At 38.0% G+C, this 20,452-nt stretch overlaps 1 protein-coding gene across 1 annotated transcript; it reads left to right on the forward strand.

Moving 5' to 3' along the window:
- Positions 1-17,830: 17,830 nt before the first annotated feature.
- Positions 17,831-18,435, forward strand: LOC309653349 (sex-determining region Y protein-like; the record flags this gene model as incomplete). The annotated part of the gene is given in 2 exon segments (XM_082447954.1): positions 17,831-18,215; positions 18,218-18,435. Coding segments are annotated over 2 exon segments (603 nt in total).
- Between the last annotated feature and the right edge of the window lie 2,017 nt (positions 18,436-20,452).

The following is a 20,452-nucleotide window of genomic DNA, read 5'->3' on the forward strand; positions in this document are numbered from 1 at the left end:
AAGGTTCTGAGCCCCACGTCAGGCATCCCAACCTGGCGGTCCGGCAATGGGAGGAAGAATTCCTAGAGAATCAGACTTTAAAGGCCAGCGGGCTATGTTTGCAGGACTTCGACAGGACTGGGGGAAACAGAGACTCCACTCTTGGAAGGCACACACAAAGTAGTGTGTGCATCGGGACCCAGGGGACGGAGCAGTGACCCCATAGGAGACTGAACCAGACCTACCTGCTGGTGATGGAGGGTGTCCTGCAGAGGCAGCGGGTGGCTGTGGGTCACCCTGGGGACAGAGACGCTGGTGGCAGAGGTTCTGGTGAGCGCTCCTTGGCATGAACCCTCCCAGAGTCCACCATTAGCCCCACCAAAGAGCCCAGGTAGGCTCCAGTGTTGGGTCGCCTCAGGCCAAACAACCAACAGGGAGGGAACCCAGGCCCACCCATCAGCAGACAAGTGGATTAAAGTTTCACTGAGCTCTGCTTACCAGAGCAACACCCAGCTCTACCCACCACCGGTTCCTCGCATCAGGAAGCTTGCACAGCCTCTTAGATAGCCTCATCCACCAGAAGGCCGACAGCAGAAGCAAGAAGAACGACAATCCTGCAGCCCATGGAAGAAAAACTACATTCACAGAAAGATAGACAAGAAGAAAAGGCAGAGGGCTAGGTACCTGATGAAGGAAAAAGATAAAACCCCAGAAAAACAACTAAATGAAGTGGAGATAGGAAACCTTCCAGAAAAAGAATTCAGAATAATGTTAGTGAAGATGATCCAGGACCTCAGAAAAAGAATGGAGGCAAAGATCGAGAAGATGCAAGAAATGTTTAACAAAGACCTAGAAGAATTAAAGAACAAGCAACTAGAAGAATTACAGAACAAACAAACAGAGATGAACAATACAATAACTGAAATGAAAACTACACTAGAAGGAATCAATAGCAGAATAACTGAGGCAGAAGAATGGATAAGTGACCTGGAAGACAGAATGGTGGAATTCACTGTCACAGAACAGAATAAAGAAAACAGAATGAAAAGAAATGAAGACAGCCTAAGGGACCTCTGGGACAACATTAAACACAACAGCTTTTGCATTACAGGGTTCCCAGAAGGAGAAGAGAGAGAGAAAAGACCCCAAGAAAATATTTGAAGAGATTATAGTCGAAAACTTCCCCTACATGGGAAAGGAAATAGCCACCCAAGTGCAGGAAGCACAGAGAGTCCCAGGCAGGATAAACCCAAGGAGAAACAGGCCGAGACCACATAGTAATCAAATTGACAAAAATTAAAGACAAAGAAAAATCATCAAAAGCAACAAGGGGAAAACAACAAATAACATACAAAGGGAACTCCATAAGCTTAACAGCTGATTTCTCAGCAGAAACTCTACAAGCCGGAAGGAAGTAGCACGATATACTTAAAGAGATGAAAGGGAAGAACCTACAACGAAGATTACTCTAGCCAGCAAGGATCTCATTCAGATTCGACAGAGAAATCAAAAGCTTTTACAGACAATCAAAACTTAAGACAATTCAGCAGCACCAAACCAGCTCTACAACAAATGCTAAAGGAACTTCTCTAAGTGGGAAACACATGAGAAGAAAAGTACCTACAAAAACAAATCCATAACAATTAAGAAAATGGAAATAGGAACATACATATCGATAATTACCTTAAACATGAATGGATTAAATGATCCATCCAAGAGACACAGGCTCACTGAATGGATACAAAAACAAGACCCATGTATATGCTGTCTACAGGAGACCCACTTGAGACCTAGGGACACATACAGACTGAAAGTGAGGGGATGGAAAAAGACATTCCATGCAAATGGGAATCAAAAGAAAGCTGGAGTAGCCAGCTTATGAGTAGCAATACTCATATCAGATAAAATAGACTTTAAAGAATGTTGCAAGAGACAAGGAAGGACACTACATAATGATCAAGGGATCAATCCAAGAAGAAGATATAACAATTATAAATATATACGCACCCAACAGAGGAGCACCTCAATACATAAGGCAACTGCTAACAGCTATAAAAGAGGAAATTGACAGTGACACAGTAATAGTGGGGGACTTTAACACCTCACTTACACCAATGGACAGATCATCCAAACAGAAAATTAATAAGGAAACCCAAGCTTTAAATGACACAATAGACCAGATAGATTTAATTGATATTTATAGGACATTCTATCCAAAACAGCAGATTACACTTTATTCTCAAGGGCGCACAGAACATTCTCCAGGATAGATCACATCTTGGGTCACAAATCAAGCCTCGGTAAATTTAAGAATATTGAAATCATATGAAGCATCTTTTCTGACCACAACGCTATGAGATTAGAAATCAATTCAGGGGAAAAAAAAAAAATTAAAAAACACAAACACATGGAAGCTAAACAATACGTTATTAAATAACCGAGAGATAAGTGAAGAAATCAAAGAAGAAATCAAAAAATACCTACAGACAAATTACAACAAAAACACGATGATCCAAAACCTATGGGATGCAGCAAAAGCAGTTCTAAGAGGGAAGTTTATAGCAATACAATCCTACCTCAAGAAACAAGAAACATCTCAAACAATCTAACCTTACACCTAAAGAAACTAGAGAAACAAGAACAAACAAAGCACAAAGTTAGCAGATGGAAAGGAATCATAAAGAACAGAACAGAAATAAATGAAATAGAAACTAAGAAAACAATAGCAAAGATTGATAAAACTAAAAGCTGGTTCTTTGAGAAGACAACAAAATTTATAAACCATTAGCCAGAATCAGCACGAAAAAGAGGGCGAGGACTCAAATCAATAAAATTAGAAATGGAGAAGGAGAAGTTACAACAGACACCACAGAAATACAAAGCATCCTAAGAGACTACTACAAGCAACTTTATGCCAATACAATGGACAACCTGGAAGAAATGGACACATTCTTAGAAAGGTATAACCTTCCAAGACTGAACCGGGAACAAATAGAAAATATGAACAGACCAATCACAAGTAAAGAAATTGAAACTGTGATTAAGAATCTTCCAGCAAACAAAGGTCCAGCAGCAGATGGCTTCACAGGTGAATTCTATGAAACATTTAGAGAAGCGCTAACACCTACCCTTCTCAAACTCTTCCAAAAAATTGCAGAGGAAGGAACACTCCCAAACTCATTCTATGAGGCCACCATCACCCTGATTCCAAAACCAGACAAAGATACTACAAAAAAAGAAAATTACAGGCCAATATCAGTGATGAACATAGAAGCAAAAATCCTCAACAAAATACTAGCGAACAGAATCCAACAACACACTAAAAGGATCATACGTCATGATCCAGTGGGATTTACCCCAGGGATGCAAGGATTCTTCAGTATACGCAAAGCAATCAATGTGATACACCATATTAACAAATTGAAGAAGAAAAACCATATGATCATCTCAATAGATGCAGAAAAAGCTTTTGACAAAATTCAACACCCATTTATGATAAAAACTCTCCAGAGAGTGGGGCATAGAGGGAATCTCTATATAATAATGGCCATATACAACAAACCCACAGCAAACATCATTCTCAATGGTGAAAAACTGAAAGCATTTCCTCTAAGATCAGGAACAAGACAAGGATGTCCACTCAAGCCACTATTATTAAACATAGTTTTGGAAGTCCTAGCCACAGCTAACAGAGAAGAAAAAGAAATAAAAGGAATAAATATTGGAAAAGAAAAAGTAAAACTGTCACTGTTTGCAGATGACATGATACTATACATAGAGAACCCTAAGGATGCCACCAGAAAACTACTAGAGCTAATCAATGAATTTGGTAAAGAAGCAGGATACAAAATTAATGCTCAGAAATCTCTTGCATTCCTATACACTAATGATGAAAAGGCTGAAAGAGAAAATAAGGAAACACTCCCATTTACCATTACAACAAGACGAAAAAAATACCTAGGAATAAACGTACCTAGGGAGACAAAAGACCTGTATGCATAAAACTATAAGACACTATAAGATGAAAGAAATTAAAGATGACACACACAGATGGAGAGATATACCATGTTCTTGGGTTGGAAGAATCAATATTGTGAAAATGACTATTATACTACCCAAAGCAATCTACAGATTCAATGCAATCCCTATCAAATTACCAATGGCATTTTTTACAGAACTAGAACAAAATATCTTAAAATTTCTGTGGAGACACAAAAGACCCCGAATAGCCAAAGCAGTCTTGAGGGAAAAAAATGGAGCTGGAGGAATCAGACTCCCTGACTTCAGACTATACTGCAAAGCTACAGTAATCAAGAGAATATGGTACCGGCACAAAAAGAGAAATATAGATAAATGGAACAGGATAGAAAGTCCAGAGATAAACCCACACACCTATGGTCACCTTAGTTTTGACAAAGAAGGCAAGAATATACAATGGAGAAAAGACAGCCTCTTCAATAAGTGGTGCTGGGAAAACTGGACCGCTACATGTAAAACAATGAAAATTAGAACACTCCCTAACACCAGATACAAAAATAAACTCAAAATGGATTAGACACCTAAATGTAAGACCGGACACTATAAAACTCTTAGAGGAAAACATAGGAAGAACACTCTTTGACATAACTCACAGCAAGATCTTCTTTGATCCACTTCCTAGACTAATGGAAATGAAACACAAAAAACAAACAAACACAAATGCGGCCTAATGAAACTTAAAAGCTTTTGCAAAGCAAAGGAAACTACAAACAAGACAAAAACACAACCCTCAGAATGGGAGAAAATATTTGCCAATGAATCAACGGACTTAACTGTATACTTGAAATGAATCATACATTTTTTCAGAAGTTTGCTACTAGTCGTGTGAAGGGTACTGAGAGTCACAAGGACCAAATATCACAACTAATGGTTTTAGTGCTTTTCTAGACATGAGGATATGTAAGAATTAGGCTCATAAAATCTTTTTTTTTTTTGAATTTTATTTTATTTTTGTTTTACACAGCAGGTACATATGAGTTATCCATTCTATACATATTAGTGTATATATGTCAATCCCAACCTCCCAATTCTTCACACCACCAACACCCCAGCCCCCCACCCCAGCCACATTCCCCCCTTGCTTACCATATCTTTGTTCTCTATATCTTTGTCTCTATTTCTGCCCCACTAACCAGTTCATCTGTACCATTTTTCTAGGTTCTACATATATATGTTAATCTACAATATTTGTTTTTCTCCTTCTGAGTTACTTCCCTCTGTGTGACAGTCTCTAGATCCATCCACATCTCTAAAAGTGATCCAGTTTTGTTCCTTTTTATGGCTGAGTAATATTCCATTGTACATATGTACCACTTCTTCTTTATCCATTCATCTGTCGATGGGCAATTAGATTGCTTCCATGACCTGACTATTGTAAATAGTGCTGCAATGAACATTCGGGTGCATGTGTCTTTTGAAAGTATGGTTTTCTCTGGGTATATGTCCAGTAGTGGGATTGCTTGGTCATATGATAATTCTATTTTTAGTTTTTTAAGGAACCTCCATTCTGTTCTCCATAGTGGGTGTATCAATTTACATTCCCACCAACAGTGCAAGAGGATTCCGTTTTCTCCACACCCTAATACCATTTGTTGCTAGTAGATTTTCTGATGATGTCCATTATAACTGGTGTGACGTGATACCTCAATGCAGGTTTGATTTGCATTTCTCTAATAATTAGGGATGTTGAGCAACTTTTCATGTGCTTCTTGGACATCTCTATGTCTTATATAGAGAAATGTCTATTTAGGACTTCTGCCCATTTTTTGATTGGGTTGTTTATTTTTTAATATTGAGCTGCATGAGGTGTTTATAGATTTTGGAGATTAATCCGTTGTCCACTGATTCATTGGCAAATATTTTCTCCCATTCTGAGGGTTGTGTTTTTGTCTTGTTTGTAGTTTCCTTTGCTTTGCAAAAGCTTTTAAGTTTCATTAGGCCGCATTTGTGTTTGTTTGTTTTTTGTGTTTCATTTCCATTAGTCTAGGAAGTGGATCAAAGAAGATCTTGCTGTGAGTTATGTCAAAGAGTGTTCTTCCTATGTTTTCCTCTAAGAGTTTTATAGTGTCCGGTCTTACATTTAGGTGTCTAATCCATTTTGAGTTTATTTTTGTATCTGGTGTTAGGGAGTGTTCTAATTTTCATTGTTTTACATGTAGCGGTCCAGTTTTCCCAGCACCACTTATTGAAGAGGCTGTCTTTTCTCCATTGTATATTCTTGCCTTCTTTGTCAAAACTAAGGTGACCATAGGTGTGTGGGTTTATCTCTGGACTTTCTATCCTGTTCCATTTATCTATATTTCTCTTTTTGTGCCGGTACCATATTCTCTTGATTACTGTAGCTTTGCAGTATAGTCTGAAGTCAGGGAGTCTGATTCCTCCAGCTCCATTTTTTTCCCTCAAGACTGCTTTGGCTATTCGGGGTCTTTTGTGTCTCCACAGAAATTTTAAGATATTTTGTTCTAGTTCTGTAAAAAATGCCATTGGTAATTTGATAGGGATTGCATTGAATCTGTAGATTGCTTTGGGTAGTATAATAGTCATTTTCACAATATTGATTCTTCCAACCCAAGAACATGGTATATCTCTCCATCTGTGTGTGTCATCTTTAATTTCTTTCATCTTATAGTGTCTTATAGTTTTATGCATACAGGTCTTTTGTCTCCCTAGGTACGTTTATTCCTAGGTATTTTTTTCGTCTTGTTGTAATGGTAAATGGGAGTGTTTCCTTATTTTCTCTTTCAGCCTTTTCATCATTAGTGTATAGGAATGCAAGAGATTTCTGAGCATTAATTTTGTATCCTGCTTCTTTACCAAATTCATTGATTAGCTCTAGTAGTTTTCTGGTGGCATCCTTAGGGTTCTCTATGTATAGTATCATGTCATCTGCAAACAGTGACAGTTTTACTTTTTCTTTTCCAATATTTATTCCTTTTATTTCTTTTTCTTCTCTGTTAGCTGTGGCTAGGACTTCCAAAACTATGTTTAATAATAGTGGCTTGAGTGGACATCCTTGTCTTGTTCCTGATCTTAGAGGAAATGCTTTCAGTTTTTCACCATTGAGAATGATGTTTGCTGTGGGTTTGTTGTATATGGCCATTATTATATAGAGATTCCCTCTATGCCCCACTCTCTGGAGAGTTTTTATCATAAATGGGTGTTGAATTTTGTCAAAAGCTTTTTCTGCATCTATTGAGATGATCATATGGTTTTTCTTCTTCAATTTGTTAATATGGTGTATCACATTGATTGCTTTGCGTATACTGAAGAATCCTTGCATCCCTGGGGTAAATCCCACTGGATCATGACGTATGATCCTTTTAGTGTGTTGTTGGATTCTGTTCGCTAGTATTTTGTTGAGGATTTTTGCTTCTATGTTCATCACTGATATTGGCCTGTAATTTTCTTTTTTTGTAGTATCTTTGTCTGGTTTTGGAATCAGGGTGATGGTGGCCTCATAGAATGAGTTTGGGAGTGTTCCTTCCTCTGCAATTTTTTGGAAGAGTTTGAGAAGGGTAGGTGTTAGCGCTTCTCTAAATGTTTCATAGAATTCACCTGTGAAGCCATCTGCTGCTGGACCTTTGTTTGCTGGAAGATTCTTAATCACAGTTTCAATTTCTTTACTTGTGATTGGTCTGTTCATATTTTCTATTTGTTCCCGGTTCAGTCTTGGAAGGTTATACCTTTCTAAGAATGTGTCCATTTCTTCCAGGTTGTCCATTGTATTGGCATAGAGTTGCTTGTAGTAGTCTCTTAGGATGCTTTGTATTTCTGTGGTGTCTGTTGTAACTTCTCCTTCTCCATTTCTAATTTTATTGATTTGAGTCCTCGCCCTCTTTTTCGTGCTGATTCTGGCTAATGGTTTATAAATTTTGTTGTCTTCTCAAAGAACCAGCTTTTAGTTTTATCAATCTTTGCTATTGTTTTCTTAGTTTCTATTTCATTTATTTCTGTTCTGTTCTTTATGATTCCTTTCCATCTGCTAACTTTGTGCTTTGTTTGTTCTTGTTTCTCTAGTTTCTTTAGGTGTAAGGTTAGATTGTTTGAGATGTTTCTTGTTTCTTGAGGTAGGATTGTATTGCTATAAACTTCCCTCTTAGAACTGCTTTTGCTGCATCCCATAGGTTTTGGATCATCGTGTTTTTGTTGTAATTTGTCTGTAGGTATTTTTTGATTTCTTCTTTGATTTCTTCACTTATCTCTCGGTTATTTAATAACGTATTGTTTAGCTTCCATGTGTTTGTGTTTTTAATTTTTTTTTTTTTCCCCTGAATTGATTTCTAATCTCATAGCGTTGTGGTCAGAAAAGATGCTTCATATGATTTCAATATTCTTAAATTTACCGAGGCTTGATTTGTGACCCAAGATGTGATCTATCCTGGAGAATGTTCTGTGCGCCCTTGAGAATAAAGTGTAATCTGCTGTTTTGGATAGAATGTCCTATAAATATCAATTAAATCTATCTGGTCTATTGTGTCATTTAAAGCTTGGGTTTCCTTATTAATTTTCTGTTTGGATGATCTGTCCATTGGTGTAAGTGAGGTGTTAAAGTCCCCCACTATTACTGTGTCACTGTCAATTTCCTCTTTTATAGCTGTTAGCAGTTGCCTTATGTATTGAGGTGCTCCTCTGTTGGGTGCGTATATATTTATAATTGTTATATCTTCTTCTTGGATTGATCCCTTGATCATTATGTAGTGTCCTTCCTTGTCTCTTGCAACATTCTTTAAAGTCTATTTTATCTGATATGAGTATTGCTACTCATAAGCTGGCTACTCCAGCTTTCTTTTGATTCCCATTTGCATGGAATGTCTTTTTCCATCCCCTCACTTTCAGTCTGTATGTGTCCCTAGGTCTCAAGTGGGTCTCCTGTAGACAGCATATACATGGGTCTTGTTTTTGTATCCATTCAGTGAGCCTGTGTCTCTTGGATGGATCATTTAATCCATTCATGTTTAAGGTAATTATCGATATGTATGTTCCTATTTCCATTTTCTTAATTGTTATGGATTTGTTTTTGTAGGTACTTTTCTTCTCATGTGTTTCCCACTTAGAGAAGTTCCTTTAGCATTTGTTGTAGAGCTGGTTTGGTGCTGCTGAATTGTCTTAAGTTTTGATTGTCTGTAAAGCTTTTGATTTCTCTGTCGAATCTGAATGAGATCCTTGCTGGCTAGAGTAATCTTCGTTGTAGGTTCTTCCCTTTCATCTCTTTAAGTATATCGTGCTACTTCCTTCCGGCTTGTAGAGTTTCTGCTGAGAAATCAGCTGTTAAGCTTATGGGAGTTCCCTTTGTATGTTATTTGTTGTTTTCCCCTTGTTGCTTTTGATGATTTTTCTTTGTCTTTAATTTTTGTCAATTTGATTACTATGTGTCTCGGCCTGTTTCTCCTTGGGTTTATCCTGCCTGGGACTCTCTGTGCTTCCTGCACTTGGGTGGCTATTTCCTTTCCCATGTAGGGGAAGTTTTCGACTATAATCTCTTCAAATATTTTCTTGGGTCTTTTCTCTCTCTCTTCTCCTTCTGGGAACCCTGTAATGCAAAAGCTGTTGTGTTTAATGTTGTCCCAGAGGTCCCTTAGGCTGTCTTCATTTCTTTTCATTCTGTTTTCTTTATTCTGTTCTGTGACAGTGAATTCCACCATTCTGTCTTCCAGGTCACTTATCCATTCTTCTGCCTCAGTTATTCTGCTATTGATTCCTTCTAGTGTAGTTTTCATTTCAGTTATTGTATTGTTCATCTCTGTTTGTTTGTTCTGTAATTCTTCTAGTTGCTTGTTCTTTAATTCTTCTAGGTCTTTGTTAAACATTTCTTGCATCTTCTCGATCTTTGCCTCCATTCTTTTTCTGAGGTCCTGGATCATCTTCACTAACATTATTCTGAATTCTTTTTCTGGAAGGTTTCCTATCTCCACTTCATTTAGTTGTTTTTCTGGGGTTTTATCTTTTTCCTTCATCAGGTACCTAGCCCTCTGCCTTTTCTTCTTGTCTATCTTTCTGTGAATGTAGTTTTTCTTCCATGGGCTGCAGGATTGTCGTTCTTCTTGCTTCTGCTGTCGGCCTTCTGGTGGATGAGGCTATCTAAGAGGCTGTGCAAGCTTCCTGATGCGAGGAACCGGTGGTGGGTAGAGCTGGGTGTTGCTCTGGTAAGCAGAGCTCAGTGAAACTTTAATCCACTTGTCTGCTGATGGGTGGGCCTGGGTTCCCTCCCTGTTGGTTGTTTGGCCTGAGGCGACCCAACACTGGAGCCTACCTGGGCTCTTTGGTGGGGCTAATGGTGGACTCTGGGAGGGTTCATGCCAAGGAGCGCTCACCAGAACCTCTGCCACCAGCGTCTCTGTCCCCAGGGTGACCCACAGCCACCCGCTGCCTCTGCAGGACACCCTCCATCACCAGCAGGTAGGTCTGGTTCAGTCTCCTATGGGGTCACTGCTCCGTCCCCTGGGTCCCGATGCACACACTACTTTGTGTGTGCCTTCCAAGAGTGGAGTCTCTGTTTCCCCCAGTCCTGTCGAAGTCCTGCAAACATAGCCCGCTGGCCTTTAAAGTCTGATTCTCTAGGAATTCTTCCTCCCATTGCCGGACCGCCAGGTTGGGATGCCTGACGTGGGGCTCAGAACCTTCACTCCAGTGGGTGGACTTCTGTGGTATAAGTGTTCTCCAATTTGTGAGTCACCCACCCAGCAGTTATGGGATTTGATTTTATTGTGATTGCTCCCCTCCTACCGTCTGATTGTGGCTTCTCCTTTGTCTTTGGATGTGGAGTATCTTTTCCTGTCAATGATCGTTCAGCACTTAGTTGTGATTCCAGTGCTCTCGCCAGAGGGAGTGAGTGCATGTCCTTCTACTCCCCATCTTGAACCAGTCTCCCTAAAAATCTTATATGTCCTGGAACAGTGGTATCAGTCATCATTCTAGTGATTATCTTGAAAGGTAGTATGTCACCAAACTATCCAAGTTTCTTGTCAATTGCACTGTAATCTGATCCTTAACCCCACCATTTTTTTCTTGTTGTTTATAGACAATCATTGTTTTACTCTGTTGCTTTTATAAACCAAAGATCTTCAGGAAGAGTCATAAAAAGGACTTTTTGACAAATGTAAATTTCTGATGACTTTTAAATCATGGCCCTAACCGGGTAAGAAGTTATAAACCTCTAATGGAAAACCCGAGGACTTCATTCAGATCAACAGAATCAGTTACATCAGACTGAATTAACTGATAAATATAATTTATAATTTCATGACTTCTTCTGGAATATACTTGCTTTTAATTCTTTGTTTTCCAGAAAAACCTTTCCTCTCATGCTGTGAGCTACAAGTTGATAAAGTATACCTTTGTAAACAAAAAAGAAACATTTATCTTTTTCTCTCTGAGGGATCCTTCCAGAATTTGGCTTCTCCAGCTGTCTCCCCTGTGGAACTGATGGCTTATTGGGACCAGATTACAAGTAGTTATGCTAATTCTTGTTTTACTTTGTTCTCTCTTGTTGTTTTCAAATTATTTATACCTCACACTCCTCTCTGCTTCACTGTGACTTTATTAATGTCACTAGCCATCTTACTTATATCCTGTCTGTTTTACAAGATTGTTGTCTCTTATGTGGCCCAAAGTGTAACCAGGTCCCTGACAAAAGTAATGATGGCTAAGTCTTGAGGCTGTGGCTCTTATATGTAACTCTACATGGAATAACTGTAATAGTGCATCTCTAGGTATAGGAACAAGCAACAAAGGAAAACATTTTCTGGATCATAGCAGACAAGTAAGACAGGCCACCCAGAGAATTTTAGATTATCAATAGACCTTGATTCAGAAATCAATACCTTGATTGACCTCTCGACAGTACTGAATAAAACATAATGCTTAATTTTTTTTTTTTTTCAGTTGACAATTAGAACCAATACAAGAGTATGAAAAGAAAGAAAACAGGAGGGTGAAAGAGGTAGAGAGAATGAGGTTTGCTTCAAATGTCAGGTGTGGAAACCCATAAATTGCCTACTTTTATACTTTTACATTTAAAAGACACATAAGCTTATGTATATATGTTTATATACATCACTTATCCTTAAAAAAAAGGAAAGAAAAGAAAAGTGATCATGTTTGGCTGAAATAGAAACCAAGAAACAAAACCAAAACGTCCCCACAAATCAAAAAGTTTCATAGACAATTCAATTTCTCATTTTTCTATTCAGAAATCCAGCCACAAAGTGTGATTTGTTTTGCTAGTCACCAGACTCAGATGATTGTTTTAGGTGATTTCTAACCACATTTCAAGCAAGATATTGAGAAATAAAACATTGCCTGCCATATCAGTAAACAAAGGATGTCACAGTCGTCAATGATTGCAGCCACCTCTGACATTGAGTGGTGAGCCCTGAGGGAACTCAGGAAGGAAACAAAGAATCCCTGCCAAGTAGCAGCCATCAGACTGCAGCCACTCCCCACAGTGAGCCCTGAGGAAACTCAGGATGCGAAAGCACAGGATCCTGGCCCCAGATAGCTGAAGTGCATATCAAACGAATGATTTCAGTGAGCCCACAGTCTTGCAACTTCTCATACATAGAAAAGTGCTATATTCCTTAACTTGACATATCTAGTTCTCTTCTATTAAGGGTAATCTTTTGTTCCTACTACCTGCACTTTGTTGCAAAACTCTTATATACCTTGGCTCCCCCCTTGCCTCCTCAAAGCAGTTTTCTCAGGGTTACTTGAGATGCTGCCTCCCGGGCTTGAAGTCCTTAGTATGTCTGTCAAATAAAATATAACTCTCAACTTTTAGCTTGTGCGTTTATTTTTTATTTTTATTTTTTGGCCACGCTGAGTGGCTTGCAAGATCTTAGTTCCCTGACCAGGGATTGAACCTGGGGTGATGGCAGTGAAAGCACTGTGTCCTAACCCCTGGACCACCAGGGAACTCCCTAGGTTGTATGGTTATATTTTAGTCAACAATGTAATCACCAGATAATATACATTTTTGTTGTTGTTGTTATCAAATACCTGCTGCAGTGGCAGCATAAAGACTAGTTCACAAACAAGCAACATTTTCTTGTTAAGATACTGAAACCAGTGTCTTTGAAACAAGGCCAAAGCAGGGATTCACATTATATCCACTATTAATTACTACAGTACTGATTTGAAGGTTAAAAGATAAAAAAGGATAAGTGCAAATATAGGGCCAAAATAGGGAAAGTATCTGTGAAATGCATTTCAGCTAAAGGATGCTATCTTTCATATAGACAAAATGAAAAGGAAAGAAAAAAGTCCTCAGCAGAAAACTGAGAAATACTCATAAGCGTTGACCAATTACTGGAGTATTAAATAAATTATTTCAAAAAATTAGAAGCTGAATGAAAGTAGTTTCTGATCTTAATAAAGTGAGAAAAAAAGAATGTGTGCAAAGTACAATGGAACACTTCCATGGAATATCTTTAACAAATTTTCCTTAAAGTAGGTTTTGGTCAAATAGCTGCTTGTTTCGCTCGAGAACTGAAGCTATAACTGACCTTGACAGAAACAGAAGGGAGAAATGAAACAGAGGGGAGATCAAAAGTGACCTTCATTTTACAGAAAAACACAAGCTGAGACAAACAACATCTGAGCTGATTAGAGGAATTAAAAAGAGTAGGTCATGCTTGTGCATCAGAAGTTAAATGAAAGGAGTGAGGCCACCTGTATGTCTCAAGGTAGAAAGGAGGACTGCATTGTAATCAGTTTCCTTTTTACGTATTTTAGACCTGGCTAGCAGAGGTATGCCTTTTTAATACCATCAGTTACAACTGATATGGGAAAATGCTTTGGGCTATGCCATTTTTTTAGGCAATCTCCTATATTTTGGAAATTTCAAAACGGTAAACTAAAAGAAAGTGTTTGAGGCTAGAGAAGAAAACAAGCAGCATTATTTTATAGTTGTAAACTAAATATAGTGGATAGGTATTAGTAAGCTTCTTTTTTTCCAGTAGTTTCTTTTTCTTTCCCCCCCCCCCCGATTAATTAGGAAGCCACTGGAAAGGAGATAGCAATGCAATAGATCATGTTTAAGGGAATCTTTATGGTTTACTTGATTAAAGTCTTGGAACAATGAAATAACTGAGCATTGATTTGTATCTAACACATTCAAAGAATATTTCATTCCAGTCCTTTAAATCCAGGCCACAATTATTTTAAGAATCCAGCAAGATTTAAAAAGCAAACAAAGGAGCAAATAAACAGACCTTAAAGGCATTTGACTCTAAAGTTCCAAAGGAAATCAGCCATTTATAAAAATTTTTTAAACCCATAAATTTAGTATTATTCTATTTAATCTTTTCATTTACTTCATAGTGTCCTTTGATGCACAAATATTTTAACACTGGCTGCTGTGTACTTTATGTACTTTTTCTTTTGTTGTTTGTGTTTTATGTATCATTAGGCTTAAAAAAAAAACCACAAAAAAACAAAGCTCACAGACAGCCTGCAAAGGAAATGGACACATAAGTGGATTTAGATTAGTAAACTCCAACTGCTTTAAGATTTGCGGGGGGGGGGGGGGGGGGGGAGTTATCTTTTAACTCCATTATATTCATATTTTGATGGGAAGCTCCTGATACATTTAGAGGAAATAAATGGAGTAACATCCATGTAATTTTCCTTGTATCCACACCTTAATTTGAAGATGTTCTAATTTTGGGGGCTGAGGGGTGGAGTAGGAGATGTGGGGTGGCGAGGAAGAAAGTATATAAATTATTAATGTAAAAATTTGTGGGTTTTATTGTGTAAACACTGTTGAGCTGTGCTTCCATTCACCATAGAAATTAAAATGAGAACAACACAGGGGGTATTAAACTCATGAGAATAAAGTGCATATCCGTACCACCCCAAGTGCAGTTGATTTCACTGGAATAATCTCAGTTATCGTTTTCAGTTCTTATCCATTTTTATTCTAATTTGAGAAGGAAGTCTATATGAAATTACTTGAATCTAATATCTCTTGAGCATTTTTATATTCTAGAACAGTAATCCCACCAAAAGATCAAATGAGTTTGTTTGTTTGTTTTGTGAACTTTGCTCTTAGTAAATCCTGTTTGGATTTAATATTGGCAGGACCATATCACTTCCTACCACTTAGCTTCTGGGTCTGATTGAGGAAAACATATTTAACTGTTGAGACATAGTCAGTAATGAATAGGAAAGGTGGTAGTCATTTAACCCAATGGTGCCTTAAACTTTTCTTTAATGAATATGGGGGATGGGGGTGGTATCCCAGTTACCCAGGAGTTCAGGGGAGCATGTTTTTACTCTCCAGCATAAAGGCACAATATTGTAAGGACTGCTAAATATTGTACCTGGGCATAGCGAGTGAGTATCAGCCTTGTTTCTGAGATCAAAATGAGGTGAAACATTAAAAATGCACTCAAAGAAACAAACATGATATCACATTACCGAGGTAATATGACCATGCCTCTCTCTCTCCATCTCCTTTCCTCCATTCTTGCATGAAAAATCATTACTTTAGAGACTCATTTTTTTTTTTTTTTTTTTTTTTTTAAAGTGGATTACCAGTTCTCTTTCCTTCTCGAAGCTTGGAGCTATTTTCACTCCTTTTGTTAATTGAAGCCTTGAAGAAATATTTCAGGAACCGAATACATTCCAGGCCCTGTTCTAGGAGCTGGAGGTCTAAAAGCACTGAAGTCTCTTTTTTAAATTTAAATGTTCTTGCCACCCTTCCTCCAAAAAACTCTTCCCCAAACCTTTATGTAATTATGTTCATACCTGTGAGGTCCTATTTTTCTTCTTTTTCATTGTGGTTAAATATACATAACTTTCATTTTACTCATTTTAATCATTTAAACAGTACAATTCAGTACTTAAGTACATTCATAATGCTGTGCAACTGTCACCTGTATCTAGTTCCAGAATATATCGTCACTCCAGAAGGAAACCCTGCACCTGGTAACAGTTACTCCCCATGTCCCCTTTATTGAGTCCTGGGCAACCATCACTAATTTGGTTCCTGTCTCTGCATTTACCTCCTCAGGGGATTTCATATAAATGGAATCTTCCAGTATCTGGCCTCTGGTGTCTGCCTTTTTTCACAAAGGTTGATGTTTTCAAGGTTCCTCCACGTTGCAGAATGTATCCCTCTTTGCCTTTTAATTTCAGTTTTGAAATGGTATATACTCTTTTCTCACATGTTAAACAATTTCCAGCTTTACAAAATCTGCTTTTGTGTATGAGTGCAATTTAAACATTTGATTCTGTAGTAAGATGCCTGTTTCAAATTGGACCAAGTAACAATATTTTCACATTTTATTTGGCTCTTGAGTACTAAACTTTGATGACAGGATACGGATTATGGGATATATACATGTCTTTTGACTAAGTTAATTTTTGTTTGGAGTTTCCATTATCCACAGAAATACTAAACTTAGAATCTAAATCCTAAACATAGAATACTAAACTTTGATGACAGGATACAGATTATGGGATTTATACATGTCTTTTGATTAAGTTAATTTTTGTTTGGAGTTTCTATTACTCATTGTATCAGATGTCTTATTGCCTAAATCACATTTGGTTATGAAGATTTTTTTGCATGTAATGCAGGGATCATTTAAGTTTTATTTTCTTAGGAATTTTGGCATCATTCTTTGGCAGTCTTGGTGAGATTTTTTTTTATTTTAACTTTTCATAGGTTATGTCCTGTGCAGTCTATAATTTTTACTCCCATTTTCCAAATACAGTTTTAAAACTTGTGTCGGAGAAGTTTTCTCCTATTTTATTACATGCAAATATTTTATGAAAACTCCCAGTTTTGCCTTAAGGATTTATTTGGAGGAGGTATTCATTTATTTCACTTTGTAAAGTACGACCTTTTAATTTTGTCCTAAGTTTGAACTAGAATATAAAAGACGACAAATTGATAGCTATAATTTAGAAACTTAGATTTCGAGAACATTGTTCTTTTTTGTTTTGTTTAGTTTTGATCATCCGTTATGTAAAAGTGCAGTAGAGAATGACAAGTATACTTCTGTATAGCCTACCCTCTCAAACCACCCCCACCTCCACTCCCCCGCCAAGACAAAAACCCAGTCCCTTTTAAGGGTTACATTAACACGACGGAACTGCTTGGGTTCCAAGGTCATTTGTTTTTCTTCAATGGAAATTTTTTTTATATTTAATTTAATTGTTTCTAAGATTGCCTATTAAATAGGTGTTAGTATATATTAGCATTCCGATCATCGTCAGCATAGATAATAGAATTCCGAGTTACTTGCCACTGGAATACTGATATAGAATTTTCAATTGTACTTTAGGTAGAAGTGAAGAAACAAGTTTGATGATTAGCATGAATTCGGTATCCTGTGTGTTCTAACGGCTAACAGGTTCAGGTTGTCTTTAAGCTTTGTGTTTAAGGTAATATTCACTTACATTCATAACGATAAACAATTCGTTAGTATCTCTGCTGCACCTTCAGCCTTTGAATTAAGGGGATAATAAAATAGCTTTGTAATGACAAAGTCTGTATTTTAAAGCAGGTGTTAGCACCTTCAGCGGTTTTGATTAGATGTAAACAAAGCAGAAAGCAGAGCGATTCAATCGTATTAAATAGTTTCCCTTGAGAATAGGTAGGTTGGTTGGGCGGGCTTTAGCTGAGGGCCGGGGGCGGTATTGAGGGGAGGTGTTGGGGGCGGAGAAGTACATATTTCACTGCAAAAGCTATAGTCAGTCAGTCCCTGGCAGAAATAACCCTTGAATAGCAAGATAATTTTCGTAACGCTTACACCTTCCAATTTTGCTTCCTCACCCTTTTTAAACGGTGCAATCATACGCTTCTGCCATGTTCAGAATTGTGAACGGTGAGGATTACAGCCCAGCGGTACAGCAACGAAATAGCCTCGACTTTGGGAAAGCCCCTTCCCTACTGTGGACGGACCATGGTGGCTCAAATGATCGGTGTGAAACTGGAGGAAATGGTAGAGAGAGCGGCCAGGACCGCGTCAAGCGACCCATGAACGCTTTCATTGTGTGGTCTCGTGATCAAAGGCGAAAGGTGGCTCTAGAGAATCCCCAAATGCAAAACTCAGAGATCAGTAAGCGCTTGGGATACGACTGGAAAATGCTTACAGAAGCTGAAAAGCAGCCATTCTTCGAGGAGGCACAGAGACTACGAGCCATGCACCGAGACAAATACCCGGGCTATAAATATCGACCTCGTCGGAAGGCCAAGAGGTCACAGAAATTGCTTCCTGCAGACTCTTCAGTACTGTGCAGCCGAATGCACATAGAGGAGACGTTGTACCCCTTCACATACAAGGACGGTTGCGCCAAGGCCACACGTTCACGAATGGAAAGTCGGTTAAGCCGCTCACAGCCCACGAACACAACCAGCTCACTCCTGCCACAGGAGCATCGCAGCAGCTGGACAAGCCTGAGCCACAATAGGGTAACCTAGGCTACGCAGACCTGCAGACGTCCCCTTTTACTATACTTCAGAGCCCGAACTTTCTCACGTCTATTTTCGATGCTGATTTCCTTACTCTCGCTGTCAAAGGCCCTATTCATCTCAATTTTACTATTATTTCACCTGTGACTTAATTTCAAAATAAGCCACATAAACATGTTTAACATGTAAAGAATTAGGACATTACAATATGACTGAACCTTTGTTTATGACCGCTTGAAAGAATACTAACTAGTAAGAAAGTATCTTAACAACACTGAAACTTCTTGAGTTCAAAGGCCATCTGTTTTTCCTATTAGTGGAAATATTTTTATATCTAATTTTAGTTGTTCCCGAGATTGGCCATGAGATAGGCGTTCATATATGTTAGTAGTCCGGTAATCGTCAGCATAGACAATAGAATTCTCACTCTTTATTTTAAATACTGTAACTCAAAACTATAGAGAAACACTCACGGATTTATGGTATAGGGAAAAAATGTCGCACTTCGATGGAAATCTTCCTAACTCCTAACCCACTCCCTCGTAGACGGCCTGTTGCTTGGTCTTTTCAGCTACTTTGCAGGTCTTCGTAAACTGCAGATAATTAGTGAATACATATGTACATTCTATCTTCTTTGACAGTTTATATTGGGTCCTCCTCCCGTTGTGGAAAAACCAGTTTTGCTGCCATTTGCAACTCAATTCCTTCAGTCCGCACAAACTCTGCACGCTTCGACCTCTATTTTGAACCGATTATAACGTCTATCGGGTAAAAAGAAATCTTTAATTAGCTCCTGTGGGACTCACGGTTTCGCCTCTTTTCCGAAAATTTTCTTTTAACAATGGCAAGGTACTTGTTTCTATTGCCGCTTAACTATTACGTTCCTGCAAGGAAGAGAGAGGGAGAGAGCGAGGGAAGGAGGGAGAGGGAGAGAGAGAGAGGGAGGGAGAGGGGGGAGAAAGAGGGGGAGAGAGAGAGGTATCATGTCGAGAATATGAACCATTCAGATTATGGCAGTGAGGTGGGCGATGGGAGGAGGGAGCCCCCGTCTGGTTAATCTGATGAGATGTCAGTGAAAATATAAGTCAAAGGCATTATAAAATTTGCATACAGGCTAAAGTAGAAAACCTGGCAGTTTGCAAAGAAAAGCATCACTTTTTGGAATAAATATAAGCCGATGGTCAATATGTATCACATCGTATGATATATCATATGTCAGAGTCAACTTTCCAATACATATATTCTAAACCTTTAAAAAATATCTCAAATAATAAAACTCAAAACACGAAAACAGTACGTATTAGATTGAAATGTCAGGTTTTTGCAAGTAAGTTCAGGGTAAAAAGGGAGTTATCTTCAAAGACTGATTTGTTCCAGAAACAGTATTTCTTAATCGGAGATTCATGCAGCCCAAATGAGAACTGTACGTTGTAATAACCTTTTAAACAACTGCCTAAACTACCTTGTATTTTAAAATATTTTACATACATTTTTACATTTATATGTATTTGTGTTTTATGTTTAACGCCTCTCTTTCCACGTGTTCAGAAATAACCTCCACTATGACCTTCATCAAAATAGGTTATTTTTCCCTTTCTTGAACTTCAAATAAATGAACATATAAAATACTATGTCTGGTTTTTTTTTGTTTGTTTGTTTAATATAATGTCGGTGACATTCAGTTGGTTTGTTTTAGAAATTACTGTGTATATTTCATTTTATTATTATTTTTTATGGACATGTGAATGGACACTTCTGGTTTTAGTCACTACAGTGACATCCTTTGTACATTTGTATACATGTCCATGAGAGAATATTTACATGAATTTCTTCTGAGAATATACCTAGGAAATGAACGGATGTTTTTGCATATTTTTTGCAAGTGTTTGTTTGTTTGTTTTAGCAAGTGTTATAAGAAGTATTCTTATATTTATAATGAATATTTGCCATATTTTAAAATGCCAACCTTTAAAAAACATTTAACGGTATGAAGTAATAGCATGGCCTCCAGATGCA

The sequence above is a fragment of the Balaenoptera physalus genome, assembly GCF_965194825.1.
Source record: "Balaenoptera physalus genome assembly, chromosome: Y".
In the NCBI taxonomy this organism is placed as follows: domain Eukaryota; kingdom Metazoa; phylum Chordata; class Mammalia; order Artiodactyla; family Balaenopteridae; genus Balaenoptera; species Balaenoptera physalus.